Here is a 17,808-nt window from a genome sequence, read left to right as displayed (position 1 = left end):
CACTGACAGTTTACTCAGCGCTTTACAATGTAGAGGGGGGACAGCACAATTACAGTACAGTTCAATACAGAAGGAACAGGAGGGCCCTACTCATAGAGCTTACATTCTAAAGGGAGGAGGTGATGGTACAAAAAGTAATAGATGTGGGAATAATTTGATGGGGGTGGCTCAGGGACAGTTGTTAGGTGGGTGTGGGATAGGCTTCCCTGAATAAGTGAGTTTTCAGGGATCTCCTAAAGGTGGACAAGTTAGGGGCTGATTGGATATACCGTGGCAGGGAGTTCCAGAGGATGGGGGAGGCTCTGGAGAAGTCCTGAAGGCGAGCATGAGAGGAGGTAACAAGGGAGCTAGGGAGCAGGAGGTCCTGGGAGGAGCGGAGGGGATGATTAGGGCGATATCTGCAAATGAGGTTGGTGATGTAGCTGGGGGCGATGTTGTGGATGGCCTTGTATGTTGTGGTTAGCATTTTGAATTTTGTACAGTGGGGTAGGGGAAGCCAGTGAAGGGATTGGCAGAGAGGGGCAGGAGTCATGGATCGGTTAGTGAGGTATATTAGTCTAGCAGAAGCATTCATAATAGACTGAAGGGGGTAGCCTGCGTAAGGGTAGGCCATTAAGGAGAGAGTTGCAGTAGCCAAGGCGGGAAATAATTAAGGAGTGAATAAGTGGCTTTGTGGTGTCATTAGTTAGGAAGGGTCAAATTCTGGAGATGTTGCGGAGGTTAAGGCAGCAGGATTTAGCCAGTGATTGGATGTGGGGGCTGAAGGAGAGATCAGAGTCAAGGATTACACCCAGCACCCTGGCATGTATGGAGGGATCAATGGTTGTACTGTTGATCTTAATGGTAAAGTCATGGGGAGGGGGGGGAGGGAGCTCAGTTTTAGAAAGATTGAGTTTGATATAGTGGTGTGACATCCATAGCGATATGTCATTCAGTAAGTTTGAGATCCGTGAGGAGATCGAGGGGGTGAGTTGAGGAGTGGAGAGATAAATCTGGGTGTCATGGACATAGAGGTGGTATTGGAAGCCATGGGAGGTTATCAACTGGCCCAGGGAAAAGGTATAGAGGGGCCCAAGGAAGTAGCCTTTGGGTACTCCAACATAGAGAGGAAGAGAAGCAGAGGAGATGGAGTTGTAAGTGACACTGAATGTGTGCTGAGATAGGTAGGAGGAGAACCAGGATAAAGCAGAATCACAGAGGCCAAGGGAGTGCAGTTTGCTGAGGAGGAGCAGGTGGTCAACTGTGTCGAAGGCAGCAGAGCGGTCTAAGAATATGAGTATGGAGTAATGGCCATTGGTTTTTGCAGTTAGAAGGTCATTGGTGAGTTTTAGTAGGGCAGTTTCAGTGAAATATTGTGGACAGAAGCCGAACATGTAGGGGGGTCGAGAAGGTTGTTGTCCATGAGGTAGCGACTCATTTGGTCATGGACAAGGCGTTTGATGAGCTTGGAGGCAAATGGGAGCAGGGAGATGGGTCTTAAGTTATTCAAACAGGTGGGGTTTAGTGAGGTTTTTTAAGTATGGGGGTAAACAATGCATGTTTGAGCGGGAAGGAAATGTACCGGAGGAGAGGGAGAGGTTGAAGATGTGGGTTAAGGAGTTTAGGATAGGGTGGGAAGATGGTCGCAGCAATTGTGATGGGACAGGATCCAGGGGACAGGTGGTGAGGTGGGCCATGGAGAGGAGTTTATCAACTTCATCGGTCGTAACTGGGCAGAAGGAGGAGAGTATTGAGTGTGGTGTTGGATCTGATGTGTTGGGAAGGGGGGGGGGAGTTGAATGCTGGATATCTCCTTGCGAATTGTGTTAATTTTTCTTTTGAAATGGTTTGCAAGTAAGCAAGTTAGTGGGTGGGGGCAGTGGGGGTGAAGTAAGGAATTAAAGCAGGATTCCGCTGCTTTTTTTTTTTTCTTACCTGTGTCACAGGTGGGCGATTGCTACCATCGGTTAGCATCCACGATCGGCGTGTTTTTGACCCCCGGCGCGACGATTCTTTTGCTTCGGATAAGTTTTAAAAAAGTACTCAGGCGTTTTCCATTTTAAGTGTGGGCGTCTGAAGCCCACAGGCATTTACTTCCTCTATTCTATGACGCTCGGCTCCCAGCATGCTCCGGTGGTAATGGCAGATACAGCTGCCTGCCCACTTTAAAAATGGCAATTTCGGACACGCCCTCGTCACGTGATTGGCGTCCTCCCGAAATCTCACCAGATTTCGCAATTTCATTGTCCCCCATGGATTCTTGGGAAATAGCTTAGAAATTTCCCAGGGACCATTGCGAGGATGATAACCACGCCTACTCCCACGGGAGGACAGCCTGGAAGTCAGCACAAACATCTGAAATATAAGGTATATTTTTTTTTTCAGGGTTCATTTAGGTAAGTATGCTATCATGTGCTTTTAATAATATGAAGTTAAATTTTTAGGTACAAAACCGCTTTAAGGATAGAAAAGAGTTGACAAGGTTTGGATAAGAGGGTTTTGATGAGAGTGTTGTAGTAGGTTTGTTTATCAGTGTGGAGGCAGGAGTTGTATTTGAGAAGGGCAGGTTTGTAGAGGGTAAAGTCTTGCAGGGATTTAGATTTACACCATGCTCTCAAGAGCACGGTTGCATCTCTTGAGACTTCTGCTGTCGTCTGTTTGCCAGGGTTGTGGCAGATAGGGCCTGGTTGACAGCGTGCTGTTGCAGATGGAATTTGTTAGGTCTAGGCAGGACAGGGTGTGATTTTGTCATAAAGGCCATCAGTAGCAGAATAAAGAAAGGGAAGGGTTGAGGGTTGATGTTACGAAGGTTTCTACAGGTAGTGGTTCGTGGGTTGGCAGCATGGGAAGTAGGAGACAAGGAGAGTGTGAAACGGATAACGTTGTGATCAGAGAGGAAAGAGGGTGTTAGAGAGGTTGCAGGGAGTGCAGCGATGGGAGAATACAAGGTCGAGAGTATTGCCGTTGGAGTGAGTGGTGGTTTGTGTCGATTGTGTTAGGTTAAAAGAGGAGGTTAGGTTGAGTAGTTGAGAAGTGGTTACAGTATTAACATTGATTGAAATGTTAAAGTCCCCTAGGATGATGGCAGGAACTTCAGAGGAGAGAAGGTAGAGTAGCCATGCAGAGAAGTCATCCAGAAATTGTGACACTGGTCCAGGAGGCCGATAAATGACTGCGACCCTCAGACAAGCTGGAGAGAAAAGACGAATGCAGTGCACTTCGAAAGAGCAGTGGGAAAGAGAGGGAGGTGTGGGAATAACCTGGAAGGTGCATTGCGGGGAGAGGAAAAGTCCGATGTCACTTCCTTTTCGTCCACTGGGTCTGGTAGAGTGAGTCCAAAAGAGGCCACTGTGGGACAGGGCAGCTGGAGAGGTAGTGTCGAATTCATGGAGCCAGGTTTTGGTAATAGAAAATAGATTAATGGATTTGGAGAGGAAAAGGTCATTGACAGAAGCTAGTTTGTTGAAGACTGAGTGGGCATTCCAGAGGGCACATGAAAGAGGGGGGCTGGCTTGTGCAGTCAGGGGAATTGGGATGAGAAGGTGGGAGTTACGAATACTGTTGGAGGAGGTAGACAGCTAACTTTGGGGGGTGGGAATTGGGTGTGGGGGGGCCGGGGTTCTGTGCGATGTCCCCAGACATTAGGAGTAGTAGGAGGGTGAGGCTGGTAAGGCGGAAGTTGGATTTATAGGACGGTAGTGTAGTGGAAGTGGTGATACTGTGTGGGCTTAGAATGAGCAGGAGGTGATAAGTGCAGTAATATTGAGTGGGCAGAAGAGAGGGAGATATGTATAGGTTGCGGGCTGGAGAGGGGGGGGGGGGGGGTAAAGAAATGAGAGTTTGAGGAGAGAGCACGTTATAGCAAAGATTAGAGTGAGCGTGTTGGAGGGTGGAGGATGAAGGGGAACTTTGTGTAAAATAGGTATGGAACACTAATGTCTGTACTTGCTTTTTTTTTTTTTTAGCCGTGCCATCAAAGTCAAAGTGCCCGTGTACAAGTGCCAAACACTTGTCACCGGAGTGACACTTTGACACTTTTAATTGATATAGTGAAACACCTGCCAATGCTCCCCAGTACATTTTGGCCAATTCTCCTTCACTACAATTGTCCTGCTGCTGGACAACATCTGTGAACTCTTAATCCTTGATGAGAGCTTGATAGAAATTGGCCAGTAGCAGCACAGTTGTGCAGCAGCAGGAACAAGGACAGCCACAGCGAACTACTGTTCAATTTCCGTCTGCCAACCAAACCTGGCCTAATACTATTTGATAAAAAAAATGTGTTGTTGCTATAGCTACTTAAAAAAGCATTTTTTTTCAAGCTTGAATAAATTGGGATGCCGCTGCTGCATGTAATCCAAGTTAATTGTAAAAGTAAAAAATCAATTCCACAGCCAAATATATTTTGCCAGTGTATGCTTTCGCTAAGACTGTCCATGAAAATTGTACAGTTCCATAACACCAGTTATAGCATTAAGGTATCCCAAAGTACAGTATATACCATAGTTTGTAGACGCTATAACTTTAGCGCAAATCAATCAATATACACTTATTGGGATTTTTTTTAATAAAAATATGTAGCAAAATACATATTGGCCTAAATTTATGAAGAGATTTGATTTTTCCATTTTTTTTCTCTGATATGTTTTATAGCAGAACGTAAAAAATATTGAGTTTTTTTTCAAAATTATCTGCCTTTTTTTTTGTTTATAGCGCAAAAAATAAAAAAATCAGACGTGATCCCATACTGCCAAAAGAAAGCTCTATGTGTGGGCAAAAAAAGACATACATTTTATTTGGGTACAGCACTGCATGTTCATGCAATTGTCAGTTAAACTAACGCAGTGCCAAAAAGCAAAACGTTGCCTGGTCATGAGGGGGTAAACCTTCCGGAGCTGAAACGGTTAAAGAATTTTTGCATTTTCATTGTTGCCTTTAAAATTGCATGAAATGAATCTCTCTCCTCTGTATTTTTTTATTTTTTTTTAATGGGCTTGGTAAAAAATAACAGTGCCCAGCTTCCTATGTCTTTTAAAAGTAGTTTTCCTATTAGCCCTCAAACTGGCCAGATATTAATAACAAGGTCTCCCCCCATTTTGGACTTCAATGGGGATGCAGAGTTTCAAACAAGATTTGTTGAATCCTTGGTGAATCAAACATGGGTAGATTCCCCATAACTAGTAATTGCTATAAATGGTCCTTTTTTTTAGTGGTCTATGGTCCATCATTATCTATAAGTAAGCTAGTTGGAAGGTACAGATGCAAGCCACAATATATCAGCATGTGCTTACCTCTGATTTTGCTTTCTTGAGGGGCCTTTGCCAGCCATGACACAGCACTGCAGTATGCCTGAAATGTTATCATCTCATCTCCGTCTGTTGGAAGTTGCTGCAGCAGCTGAAATAAGGGCACTTGTGTCAGACATACTATATTTCCATTTAGTTTCTCTAAATACAGCTTTCTATTTAGCCAATTTCAACAATAAGACATTTCTATTCCTGTCCTGCTGCACACAGTTGTGACAGATTAATATATGTTGTCTTGCATGCATCTTTGTAAATAAAAAAAATCTACATAAATTGATGTCTTTAGTTTGCTTGCAACACAGTACATGTTTGAAAGCATAAGAGACTTTTAAAAGAAAGAAAAACTGTCTCATTTTATCACACACTGGATGCAGCCAATGCCTTTTTACTGAGCTGAGACTACATTCTATAACTGCTTAGGTTGTTCAACTATTTGCTGGCAGGCAAGGTTGGGGCTCTGAGAGCATGGGGGAGAGGGGAGTTTCAGAGCAGGAAGGGAGGGCGATGGAGAGGGGCCCTGGATGTCAAGGGGACCATGTTTTCTCCAGGCGTGGGGTCACAGCAGGGGTGTGAGGCATTGAGTGAAAGTGGTGATAAGAGTGCAGTGAATGGGGGACCCAGGTGGTGCAACCATGATTGTGTGAGGGAGTGTACAGGTGTGATGATAATAGCAGAGAGGTGCGGGCTTGGTGGGTGAAGGGGGTTCTGCTAGTGCAGTGCTGACAATGCAGAGGTAGGGTGTAGGATTGGGGTAAGTTGGAGAGTGAAGGGCCTGCAGGTTTGTTGATGTTGGGGGGTACAGTGTGTGATAGTGAATAGGGGGACAGAGGGCAGGCATGATGGTAGGGGATAAGGGGGCTGCAGGCATTGGATGTGGGTATGGGGGCTGTTATGGTGCATTGGAGAGAGCTGGCAAGGCTGAATGCAGGAATGGTAGCACTGGGGGGGGGGGGGGGATATGCACAGGTGAAGTGTTGAGAGTACAAATGAAGTGGTAGAAGGAGGAGGGCAGACAAAGTGGATGGTGAGGGAAGGTGGAGTGCAGGTGTGGAAGGTGGTGAGAATGGTAGTGCTGCAGGTACAATAGGTGCTCAGAGAAATGGAGCTTCAGGCACAATAGGTGCGGAAAGAATGAGGGCTTCATGCACAATGGGCGCTGAGAGAAGAAGGGCTGCAGATGCAATGGGTGGTGTAAAAACAAGGATGGTAGGTGCAACAGGGGAAGGGGGCTGCAGGTGCAGTGGGTGTTGAGAGAAGGGGGGTTGCAGGTGTTGTATATGCTGAGCGAGAGACAAGGTTGCAAGCATGGGAGATGCTGATTGATGGGGAAAGGGGTGTAGGTGTATTCAGTGATGAGCGAAGGGGAGTCCAGGTGCATAGGTGGTGAGAGAAAGGGAGGTGCAGATACAGTAGGTGATAAAGGAAGGGGAGCTGCAGGTACGCTGGGTGGTGAGAGAGGTGGAGTTCAAATGCTCTAGGTGGTGAGGGGAGATGCAGGGGCAGTTGTTGGTAAAAGAAGGGGGTGCAGTAACTGGTGGGAGAAGAAAGGATGCAACCATGGTGGGTGGTGAGAGAAGGTGGTTGCAGGTGGGATGGGTGGAGAGAGAGAGCGCGAGAGAGAGATTGTTTCTTTCACCTTATCCAGTAATGCCGCATACACGCGATCGGATTATCCGGCGGACTTGGTCTGGCGGACCAGAGTCTGCCGGGCAATCCACCCGTGTGTGGGCTACGGCAAACTTTTTCTTCCCAAAAGTCCAGGGGACTTAGAAAGAAGTTTTGACTCAAAATTGTCCAGCGGACAATGCGCCCGTCTCTGTGCTAGTCCGCCAGACTTTTGAAATGAACGGACTTACCCACACACGGAGTAAAGTCAGTTCATTTTAGACGTGGCTCCAGGTAGACGGAACTAGCGAAGGAAGTCAATGTCGCCGCCTCCATCGGCAAGATTGACACCTCGCTAGCTCTGTCACCTGGTATGGATTTAAAGGGGAAGCCCTATGCCGAAAAAACGGCGTGGGGGTCCCCCCAAAGTCCATAGCAGACCCTTATCTGAGCACGCAGCCCAGCCGGTCAGGAAAGGGGGTGGGGGCGAGCGAGCGCCCCCCCTGAGCCGTACCAGGCCGCGTGCCCTCAACACCCCAAAGCACCTTGTCCCCTGACCGTTGGTTGTCGGGGTCTGCGGACGGGGGGCTTATCAGAATCCGGGAGCCCCCTTTAATAAGGGGGCCCCCAGATGTTGACCCCCTACCCTATGTGAATGGGTATGGGGTACGTTGTACCCCTACCCATTCACTTGGGGAAAAAAAGTGTACATAAAAAAACACAACACAGGTTTTTAAAATACTTTATTAGACAGCTCCGGGGTCTTCTCTTCTTCCGTCTTTGGGGGTCTTCTTGCCGAACTCCTCCGCTATCTTCTGCTAGCTCTTTTACTAGTGGGGGAGCCCGGCTTTCTCCTTCACCAACGTCGTCCGGGGGTCTTCTTCCGACTTTGGGGGTCTTGTCCCGCTCTTCGTGGGTCTTGTCCCACTCTTCGGTTCTTCTTGCCGGGCCTCTGCTTCCTCCCGGAGGATGCTGGGACTGTGACATCATACGGGCGGGGTCACCATGTGACATCACCCGGTGACCCCACCCCTTGTCCCTATATAAGTTGGCGCACAACGCGTTCCTGCCATTAAGGCTGGAGAGAGCGTCGTGTCAACATCGGAAGAGGGAAGAAGAAGAGGCAGAAGTCGGTGGCGGCGGTGGCGACTGCGACAGCAATAGAAGACCGGGCCAACGCTAGTAAAAGAGCTGGAAGAAGAAAGGGGAGGCCCGGCAAGAAGAACCTAAGAGCGGGACAAGACCCCCGAACAGCGGCACAAGACCCCTGAAGTCGCAAGAAGACCCCCGGGTGGCTGCAACGAAGGAGAAATCTAGGCTCCTCCTCTAGTAGTAGGGCTAGAAGAAGATAGCGGAGGAGTCCAGCGAGAAGACCCCCGAAGATGGAAGAAGAGAAGACCCCCGGAGCTGTCTAATAAAGTATTTTAAATACCTGTGTTGTGTTTTTTTTATGTACACTTTTTTTTCCCCAAGTGAATGGGTAGGGGTACAACGTACCCCATACCCATTCACATAGGGTAGGGGGCCAACATCTGGGGGCCCCCTTATTAAAGGGGGCTCCCGGATTCTGATAAGCCCCCCCTCCGCAGACCCCGACAACCAACGGTCAGGGGACAAGGTGCTTTGGGGTGGGGGGACCCCCCATGTTGAGGGCACGCGGCCTGGTTGTGGTTTTTTTTATGTACACTTTTTTCCCCCAGGTGAATGGGTAGGGATACAACGTACCCCATACTCATTCACATAGAGTAGGGGGCTGGAATCTGGGGGCCCCTTTATTAAAGGGAGCTCCCGGATTCTGATAAGCCCCCCGCCCGCAGACCCCGACAACCAATGGCCAGGGTTGTCGGGAAGAGGCCCTTGTCCTTATCAACATTGGGACAAGGTGCTTTGGGGTGGGGGGGCCGCAGGGTCCCCCTTCCCCAAAGAACCCCCCCATGTTGAGGGCACGCGGCCTGGTACGGCTCAGGAGGGGGGCGCTCGCTTGTTCCCACCCCCTTTCCTGACAGGTCAGGCTGCATGCTCGGATAAGGGTCTGCTATCGACTTTGGGGGGACCCCCACGCCGTTTTTTCGGCATAAGGCTTCCCCTTTAAATCCATACCAGGTGACGGGGCTAGCGAGGTATCAATCTCGCCGATGGAGGCAGCGACATTCACTTCCTTCGCTTGTTCCGTCTACCTGGAGCCACGTTCAAAATGAACGGACTTTACTCCGTGTGTGGGCAAGTCCGTTCATTTCAAAAGTCCGGCGGACTCCCGCCATAGTCCGGTGGATTGTCTGCCGGACCTAGTCTGCCAGAAAAGTCCAGTCGTGTGTGGGCGTCCGTGGGCAGGTCTGCTTGTTTGGAAAGTCCGGCGGACCTCCTCTGCGGATAGTCCGATCGTGTGTACGTGGCATAAGAGAACATATATTGCACTCATTGAGAAAAATGCAAACTGTTCCCTAAATGAAAGCCATGCCAAGTGAGACCCCCAAGATCCATCACTGTGATCACTGTATTGGCGGCAACTAATTCAGTTATTCTCTGCTACCAATATGGACCAATATAACTATTCAATACAAACCATACTTGGAATTCAGCTCCAATTTATTAGTCCTGACAGGTTGCTCAGGATTGTTAGGGTTTGGAGGGCAATAAGGAGGAAATGGTTTTAACAGTCTATCATCCTCTTTGGTAACAGTGGCAGGAGGAAAGGATGACTCCACAATCTGCGTGCAGCTCAGGTTAGTGGGGAACCAAGGACAAACAGAGGAATAGCTGGGGTTCTGATCTCAAATCCCCAAGTTGAATGTTGGGGCAAGCTGCTGTGTTGGGATGTACCCATGATAGGGTGGGAGGTGGTGCAATTTCGGGGTTACAGTTCTGGGACGCTTCCTAAGTTAAGACTTTATTTTATGTCATGTCAATTGATAACTACATGTTTTAGAACTACGGTAGTCATTTACAGACTTAGTTAAGAAAAATATTATTGGCGGCCCATTAAAGAGGATATTCTGGAACTGGGCAATGATTTGACCATACCATGGTAACTCTTTTAATATTAAGCTTATATAAAACAGGTTTAACATTGAGGTAAAGCACCAAAGGTCTTTATTGATTTATTCATTTTTGGATTGTTGGATACTTAGCATGTACACATTCAGCCTGTAGAGGTCCTAAAGCAGGTTGTGTTACTTTTTACAAAACCCCCCTATGCAATTCCACATCCCATAAATAGTCTTCATTTTAAAATGCTGCTTCTGCTATTCCCCTTCTCTAGTCGCAGCAGCTGAGCTATTTATAGAATCTGGAATTGCACAGGGGGACTTTTATAAAAAAGTTATTAAATGTGAACTTAGAATTTACAGTATTACACATTGTTCGGTATTGTGTGTTTTGTGTAAAGGCAGCCCATTCATTTAAAGAACTGCCTAATGTACAAGAATGTACAAAAAGGTGCATACAGAAATGAATTTCACATTACATAGTCAATACTGTGAGTTGGGGTACATTGAAATGCAGGGGCATTAGAAGGGTCCGTTGAGGTGCTATGAGTGTGATTTTTTTTACCTACCAAAGGATTTGTACTTTTGTCCATCAATTCTTGAGATTTGCACACTTCCCTTAAACAGCACAACCAGGTAGATGACACCATTGACATGAACTACTTAAAATTAACCACTTCCCGACCAGCGCACGACGATGTACGTCGACAGAATGGCCCGGGCAGGCATATTGGCGTACAGGTACGTCCAATATTCAATGCCGCCCTGCCATCAGGAGCGCGCCGCCGGTGGCTCGCTCCCGCGCTGGTCGGGAACCCCCATGAGTCCGGTCGCAGGACCCGCGGACTCGATCGCCGCGGGCATCCCCGCGATCGTCTCACGGAGCGGCCGAATGGAGGAAATGCCGAGTAAACAGCATTTCTCCATTCTGCCTAGCAACTAGTGACGCTGATCTCTGCTCCATGTGATTGGAGCAGAGATCAGTGTTCACTAAATGAAAGCCCAACCCCCCCACAGTTAGTAACACACCCCTAGGAACACTTAACCCCTACACTGCCACCCACTGGTTAACCCCTTCACTGCCAGTGTCATTTACACAGGAATCACTGCATTTATATAGCAGTGATTACTGTATAAATGACAATGGTCCCAAAAATGTGTCAAAAATGTCCGATGGGTCCCCCACAATGTCGCAGTCACAATAAAAATCGCTGATCGCCGCCATTACTAGTAAAAAAAAAATAATAAAAAATTATTAATAAAAATGCTATAAAACTATCCCTATTTTGTAAACGCTATAACTTTTGCGCAAACCAATCAATAATCGCTTATTGCGATTTTTTTTACCAAAAATATGTAGAAGAATACGTATCGGCCTAAACTGAGGGAAAAAAATGTTTTTTTATATATTTTTGGGGGATATTTATTATAACAAAAAGTAAAAAATAATGCGTTTTTTTCAAAATTGTCGCTCTATTTTTGTTTATAGCGGAAAAAATAAAAACTGCAGGGGTGATCAAATACCACCAAAAGAAAGCTCTATTTGTGGGAAAAAAAGGACGTCAATTTTGTTTGGGAGCCACGTCGCACGACCGCGCAATTGTCAGTTAAAGCGACGCAGTGCCGAATCGCAAAAAGTGGTCTGGTCTTTGACCAGCAAATTGGTCCGGTCTGAAAGTGGGCCATTACAAACAAAAATTTTTTTCTTTTGGGTTAAGGGTTTCACATAAAAAAGAGCATCACTGTATGTACCCCTGCCAGTGTTAAATAGTTTAGTAATTGATTTATAATGGTTTATTACCACTTCAACTGATGAATCCTGCTGTTCATTCAGTAAAATACTAATTACCATACCTTCACATATTTTACATTCAGTGGGGAAAATAAATATTTGATCTGCTTCAGATTTTGTAAGTTTGCCCGCTTACAAAGAACTGAAGGGTCTATAATTTTTAGCCTAGGTGTATTTTAAATGATAGAGACAGAATATAAACCAAAAATCCATAAAAAAAAACACATGATACAAATGTTATAAATTGGGTTGCAGTTCAGTGAGTAAAATGAGTATTTGATCCCCAAGCAAAACATAACTTAGTACTTGATGGAGAAACCTTTGTTGGTAAGCACAGCGGTAAGGTTTGTACACATCTCAGGAGAGATTTTGGACCACTGTTTTTTACAGGTCTTTTCTAAATCCTTAAAGCGTTTGTTAACTGAAAAAAAATGTATCCTGTCCCTTTAAAGCATGTTATACAGCACAGTGCTTGTGCTGTGTAATTTTGCCCCCTGTATCACCCGAAATACCTGGCTTTTCCTGACAGTTTCTGCCCTTCCCTCTGTAAACTGACCACAGTATGTCATGGCCAATGAGCCCTGACACCATGGTCAGTTTACATGCCTCTGAACCAACGTTCAGCCCTGCTCTCTGCTCTCCCTTTGTCTCTTGTGTCCTCCTCCCCCCTCCCCTTCTGCCTGTCAGCTCGTACCAGGGCTGCCCCTCCCCCCCTTCCTGCTGCTGGAATAACATTTACATTACCATACTATCCTCTCTGTCTCCTAATCCTGTGTCTCCCTGTGTGTGTGATTTATATAAAAAAGCAGATTATACCTCATTTCAGATCGGTGCTTGGCGATCATGTGACCAGCTGGCACTCTATTCCTCCTCGACCAGCTGACATCAGCCGGGGGATCTTGGCCCCGCCCACTGCAGCTGTCAGAGTGGGAAAGGTGATCGCTGAGCATCGCACTGAAATGAGGTTAAATCTGCATTTTTTTTATTCTAAATTACACACACAGGGGGACACAGGATAAGCAGACAGAGAGATAGTATGGCAATGTCAGAGTGGCTTAACAACCACTTTAAGGTTTCTTGGTTGTCGCTTGACACCCTCCATACATTTTCTATAGGATTAAGGACTGGAGACTGGCTAGGCCACTCCATGACCTTAATATGCTTCTTCTTGAGCCACTCCTTTGTTGGCGGTATGTTTTGGGTCATTGTCATCCTGAAACACCCATCCATGATCCATCTTCAGTGTTCTGGCTTAGGGAAGAAGGTTCTCAGCCAAGATTTTTCAATACATGGCCCCATCAATTGGCCCCTCAATGCAGCAAAGTCGGTCTGTTTCTTTAGCAGAGAAACAGCCCTAAAGCATAATGTTTCTACCTACGTGCTTAACTGTAGGGATGGTGTTCTTAGGGTCATAATAAGCATTTTTCTTCCTCCAAACACAGCGAGTCCACCTCCTCAAGAAGGCACTTGTACAGTCATGCCAATGAACATCTAAATGATTCAAAGAAGGATTGAGAGAAAGTGCTGTGGTAAGATGAGACCAATATTCAGCTCTTTGGCATTAACTCGACTCGCCATGTTTGGGGGAAGAAAAATGCTGACTATGACCCTAAGAACACAATCCCTACAGTCAAGCAAGGAGGTGGAAACATGATGATTCGGGACTATTTCTCTGCTAAAGGTACAGGCTGACTTTGCTGCATTGAGGGGCCAATGAACGAGGCCATGCATTGTAAAATCTTGGATGAGAACCTTCTTCCTTCAGCCAGAACACTGAAGATGGGTTATGGATGGGTCTTCGAGCATGACAATGACCCCAAATATTCCGCCAAGGCAACAAAGGAGTGGCTCAAGAAGAAGCACATTAAGGTCAATGAGTGGCCCAGTCTCCAGACCTTAATCCTATAGAAAATGTATGGAGGGAGCTGAAACTTTAAGTTGCCAAGAGACAGCCAAGGAAGTTTAAAGATTTAGAGAAGATCTCTAAAGAAGAGTGGACCAAAATCCCTCCTGAGATGTGTGCAAACTCGGTCACCAACTACAAGAAACGTCTTACCTCTGTGCTTGTCAGCAAGGGTTTCTCCACTGAATACTGTCATGTTTTGCTTGGGGATCAAATACTTATTTTACTCACTGAACTGCAACTTAATTTATAGCATTTGTTTTATGTGTTTTTTTCTGGATTTTTGTTTGATATTCTGTCTCCATCATTTAAAATACACCTATGAATAAAATATAGACCCCTCATTTCTTTGTAAGTGGGCAAACTTACAAAGGGGGTTATTTACTAAAGGCAAATCCACAGTGCACTGCAAGTGCACTTGGAAGTGCAGTCACTGTAGATCTGAGGGGTACATGCAGGGAAAATAAAAAAACAGCATTTTTGCTTGCACATGATTACATGATAGAAATCAGCAGAGCTTCCCCTAATTTCATATCCTCTCCTCAGATCTACAGTGACTGCACTTCCAAGTGCACTTGCCATGCACAGTGGATTTGCCTGTAGTAAATAAACCGCAAAATCTGCCGAAGGATTTAATAATTTTTTTCCCCGCTGTATATTTACACTTGTTTGTTTAAATACAGCCTCAGACTTCAAAGCTCCTAGTAGCTAAATTAGAACCGGGGCAACTGTCCCTTTTAGTGAGCTGTAACATCAACAAAAATATGGGTGATAGGAAATAAAAAAATAATTAATTAGGATACATTTTCCCTAAACAATTTGAAGTTAGCTAGGAAACAATAAAAACAACCCATACAGTACGCATTTCCAGATGATGGGATACGTCTCCAAGGCCATATAATATGGGAAAGGAATTCTTGCTACTGGATTATGTTGCTGTCAATGCTGCAATTAGCAGATGCTTTGTTCATGTACCTGTCTATAGATACCTCTTTTTCTTCATTTGTTTAGTGACGCTGAAGCGGCAGATCTCTCTGCCATTGAAGAAGTCATGCTCTTGTTGCTGAGGGAAATGCACTGATTAAATCTGACTTCATTAATCTAGACACATATAACATTTATTTGTCCTTGGAGAATTGTTTTGCCAGGAGGTGAAAAATTATTGCTTTTTGCTCAGTTCACAGCTACCCAGGATTAATAAAATGGGATTTTACACTTGGCAGTGAGTGGTTGCAGGGCATATGTCTGCGGTTGAAGGATAAATGCTGTGATATAAAAAGTTCACTTACTGGTCTTCTGTTTTAGAAAGTTACAAAATACTAATTAAAACACATCCTTATTAATAAAAACAAAACAAAAAAACACACACTTCTTCTGTTTTGTCGCTGGGAGAATTACAAAAATATTTACTCTTCCCTTTACTTCCTCTTCCAACTCCCTGAAATCTGGTTGCATCCCACCCTCTGTCCTCCATTGACCATCCAAAATACATGTGCCCTCCTTCTCTCAATCCCTCCCCTCTTACACCACTCCATTCTCTCACCATAAACCCCCTCTGCAATCCTCTTCTTTTAGTACAAACTGCTCAATCCACTGGGCCTGCAGCCCCTCTCATCACTGAATGCACCTGCACCCCTTCTCCTGTCTTTCAGTACCCACCATGCTGGCAATCTCCACTTTCTCGCAGCACCCACTACACCTGCATCCCCACTTCTCTCTGTACCTAATCTGCCTGCAACTCCCCCTTCTTCTAAACACCAACCACACCTACAGCCCGTTGACTCAGTACCCATTGTACCTTCAGTCCTCTTTATATCATCACCGGTTGTGCCTGCAGCCCTTCTTCTTTCAACAATAGGGATGAACATTATCTGCACATGACTAAGACCTGAATCTAGCGTCTTCACATTTTGAAACTTTGCCCACAAGTAAATAAAATTTAATCAGTTCTCACAAAAGGGCATAACAAACAAAAGTCCTGTGCTGCTCTGGGTGAACCAACAAATGGTCTATGCGGAAGATTAATCACGAGGGTGCTCGCACAGCCCATCTGCCGATACAGGTAAAGACAAAAGGCCAGAATTTGCTGCACTCCTCGATATCTTTAGTTCCAAAACATTAATAAAAACATCACAAACACTGCTGGAAGGTCAGATGTTAACACATTTCACACTATAAACAGCGCTTACTCATAACCTCCTGTCACATAGCTATACCTCCCATATATACTTGCAGCATGGGTGGAAATCATTAAGCAATCAGGAGCCACCATGGTAGAACGTGGCTTCAATGAATGCACACCTGATCTTACTTGTACATAAAACAATTCTAAAGTGTCCAGGTAAATATTGTGCTTCTCACAGTCCACCGTACATAAATCCAAAAGTAGATGAACATCAAAGACTAAAATTAAATAAACAGCCCATAAGACCTCAGGTGGACTGGGAGGAGGACCACAAGACATAGCAGAACCAATGTTCAGACAGTCTGTAGTAGCTACCATGGGCCTTCGCAGTGTGTCAGATTCACCTAAAACAATAACTTGCTATTTACAAAAACAAAAAACAATAAAACAAAAACAATATATAAAACCATTACTTATCAGAATATATAAATAGATACTGGACCCTCAATGATATTTCAACCCAGTAGGTTTTCCCACTCTATTAATCAAGGGTGTCCCATATCACAGTATCATATTACAACAATCAACAATTAAAGAATTGGTGCTCCAATTATAATTCAATCACACATTGATTATTGAACTATAGACCAAACACCCTTTATGTATTAATAGCACCAAGCATCTTTTGTATTTCAATACTTACAGATGCGAATATGAATACATATGCCTTGATGAAAACACCAGGGTACTGTGTAAACAAATCCCTATTTATAAAAATGTGTAAGGTGGCATTCAAAATTAAGGCTCCTGGGATCCTGGTGCGAAGATGGAATATCCAATATACCTTGAGTTTACACAGTAGCCTAAATGTATCTCCCTCACTTTTGGGGACAGCTACCCTCTCTATTGCCTGTATTGAAATGGCCATTGTAGTCCCTCCATATTGATTTTGGAGGCAGTCCTGTAACTGTCTTATCATTCCCCTTAATTGTGCAGCACACTCTGCACAAGAGATAAGGTATGTCACATTTTTATATGGTTCAGTAGAGGTCACACACTAGCTGGTCCTTCTTTCTTGACCAGGATTCATTAGAGTCTGGTATTCATTTTTTGGTATTTAAAAAAAATATATTTGTATTGGTACATGTCCCCAATGGCAGTGCCCTTGTAACCATGTCTTTTTTTTTAACAAAAGCATGTAATCTGGCCTTTGCAAAGGCCATTAAAAAAAAAATCACAAGATTAGCCTTTTAAAGGCATTAGCTGGGTTCTGGCACTAGGCTTAGTTTGTTTTTCCCTACTCAGCACCTATTGTGCCTGCGGCCTACTGTCCTCACCACCCATTGTGCCTGCAGCCCCACTTTTCTCAGCACCCAACAGGTCAAAGGCACTCTTTGCCTTAGTACCCACCAAAATGACAGCCCCCCCTTCTCTCGCTGCCCACTATGCCCACACTCCCCCTTCCACTACTGCATATGTATCCTGCCCGCTTAACCTGTGCATACCTCCCCCAATTCTACCTACACACCTGAACCACTCCTTTCTGCACCTGTGCTTGCTCCCATACCTGCATTCTGACCTCCCCCAAGCTCCCCCCAATTACATCCAATGCCTGCAGCACTCCTCCTGCTCCCAGCATCATGCCTGCACACTGCTCCCATAATCTCATGCCTGAACACACGTCCCACTTCCCACTCTTCCCTCTCTCTCTCCATGGGCCCTCCCTCTGCTGTCAAACCACATCTGCAATAAATGCACTTCTCCTTCACACCCAGCTTAATTTTAATGAATAATTGCTGTAATGTGTGTAATTATTTTATTTTCTATGATCATCAGTTCCATCTAGTGGCCATAATGTGGCATTTTCCTCAAATTCGTAAATCAGCAAAATATTGAAATATGGCCACTAGTTGGAGTGGTTATACGGTCTTTTAGTCATGGGTGAGTTATTATTGTCATGTTTTACTTCTTTAAGTTTTTTTTTGGACTACATTTATAAATACTTATTAGGAGCAGGTAAATTTAGGCGCACTTGCCTGTCTACATTCACCTACAATTTTCAGTGATGAAATAGAGCATTTTAGGTTTGAAATCCTAATTTGCAGTATATCTGC

At 45.2% G+C, this 17,808-nt stretch overlaps 1 protein-coding gene across 1 annotated transcript in view; it reads right to left on the bottom strand.

Annotated features, from left to right (window-relative positions):
• Positions 1 to 17,808, bottom strand: part of LOC143974633 (uncharacterized) — a 324,397-nt gene that overhangs the window by 81,721 nt on the left and 224,868 nt on the right. The window contains exon 4 of the mRNA XM_077476224.1: positions 5,271 to 5,376. Coding sequence (XP_077332350.1) covers positions 5,271 to 5,376 — 106 coding nt within the window. The remainder of the gene's footprint in view (positions 1 to 5,270; positions 5,377 to 17,808) is intronic.

The sequence above is a fragment of the Lithobates pipiens genome, unplaced genomic scaffold (assembly GCF_037356315.1).
Source record: "Lithobates pipiens isolate NorthernLeopardFrog02 unplaced genomic scaffold, aLitPip1_a1.2 Scaffold_13, whole genome shotgun sequence".
NCBI classification, from domain to species: domain Eukaryota; kingdom Metazoa; phylum Chordata; class Amphibia; order Anura; family Ranidae; genus Lithobates; species Lithobates pipiens.
The sequence above is the reverse complement of the archived record's forward strand: the minus strand, read 5'-3'. Positions and strand labels throughout refer to the sequence as shown.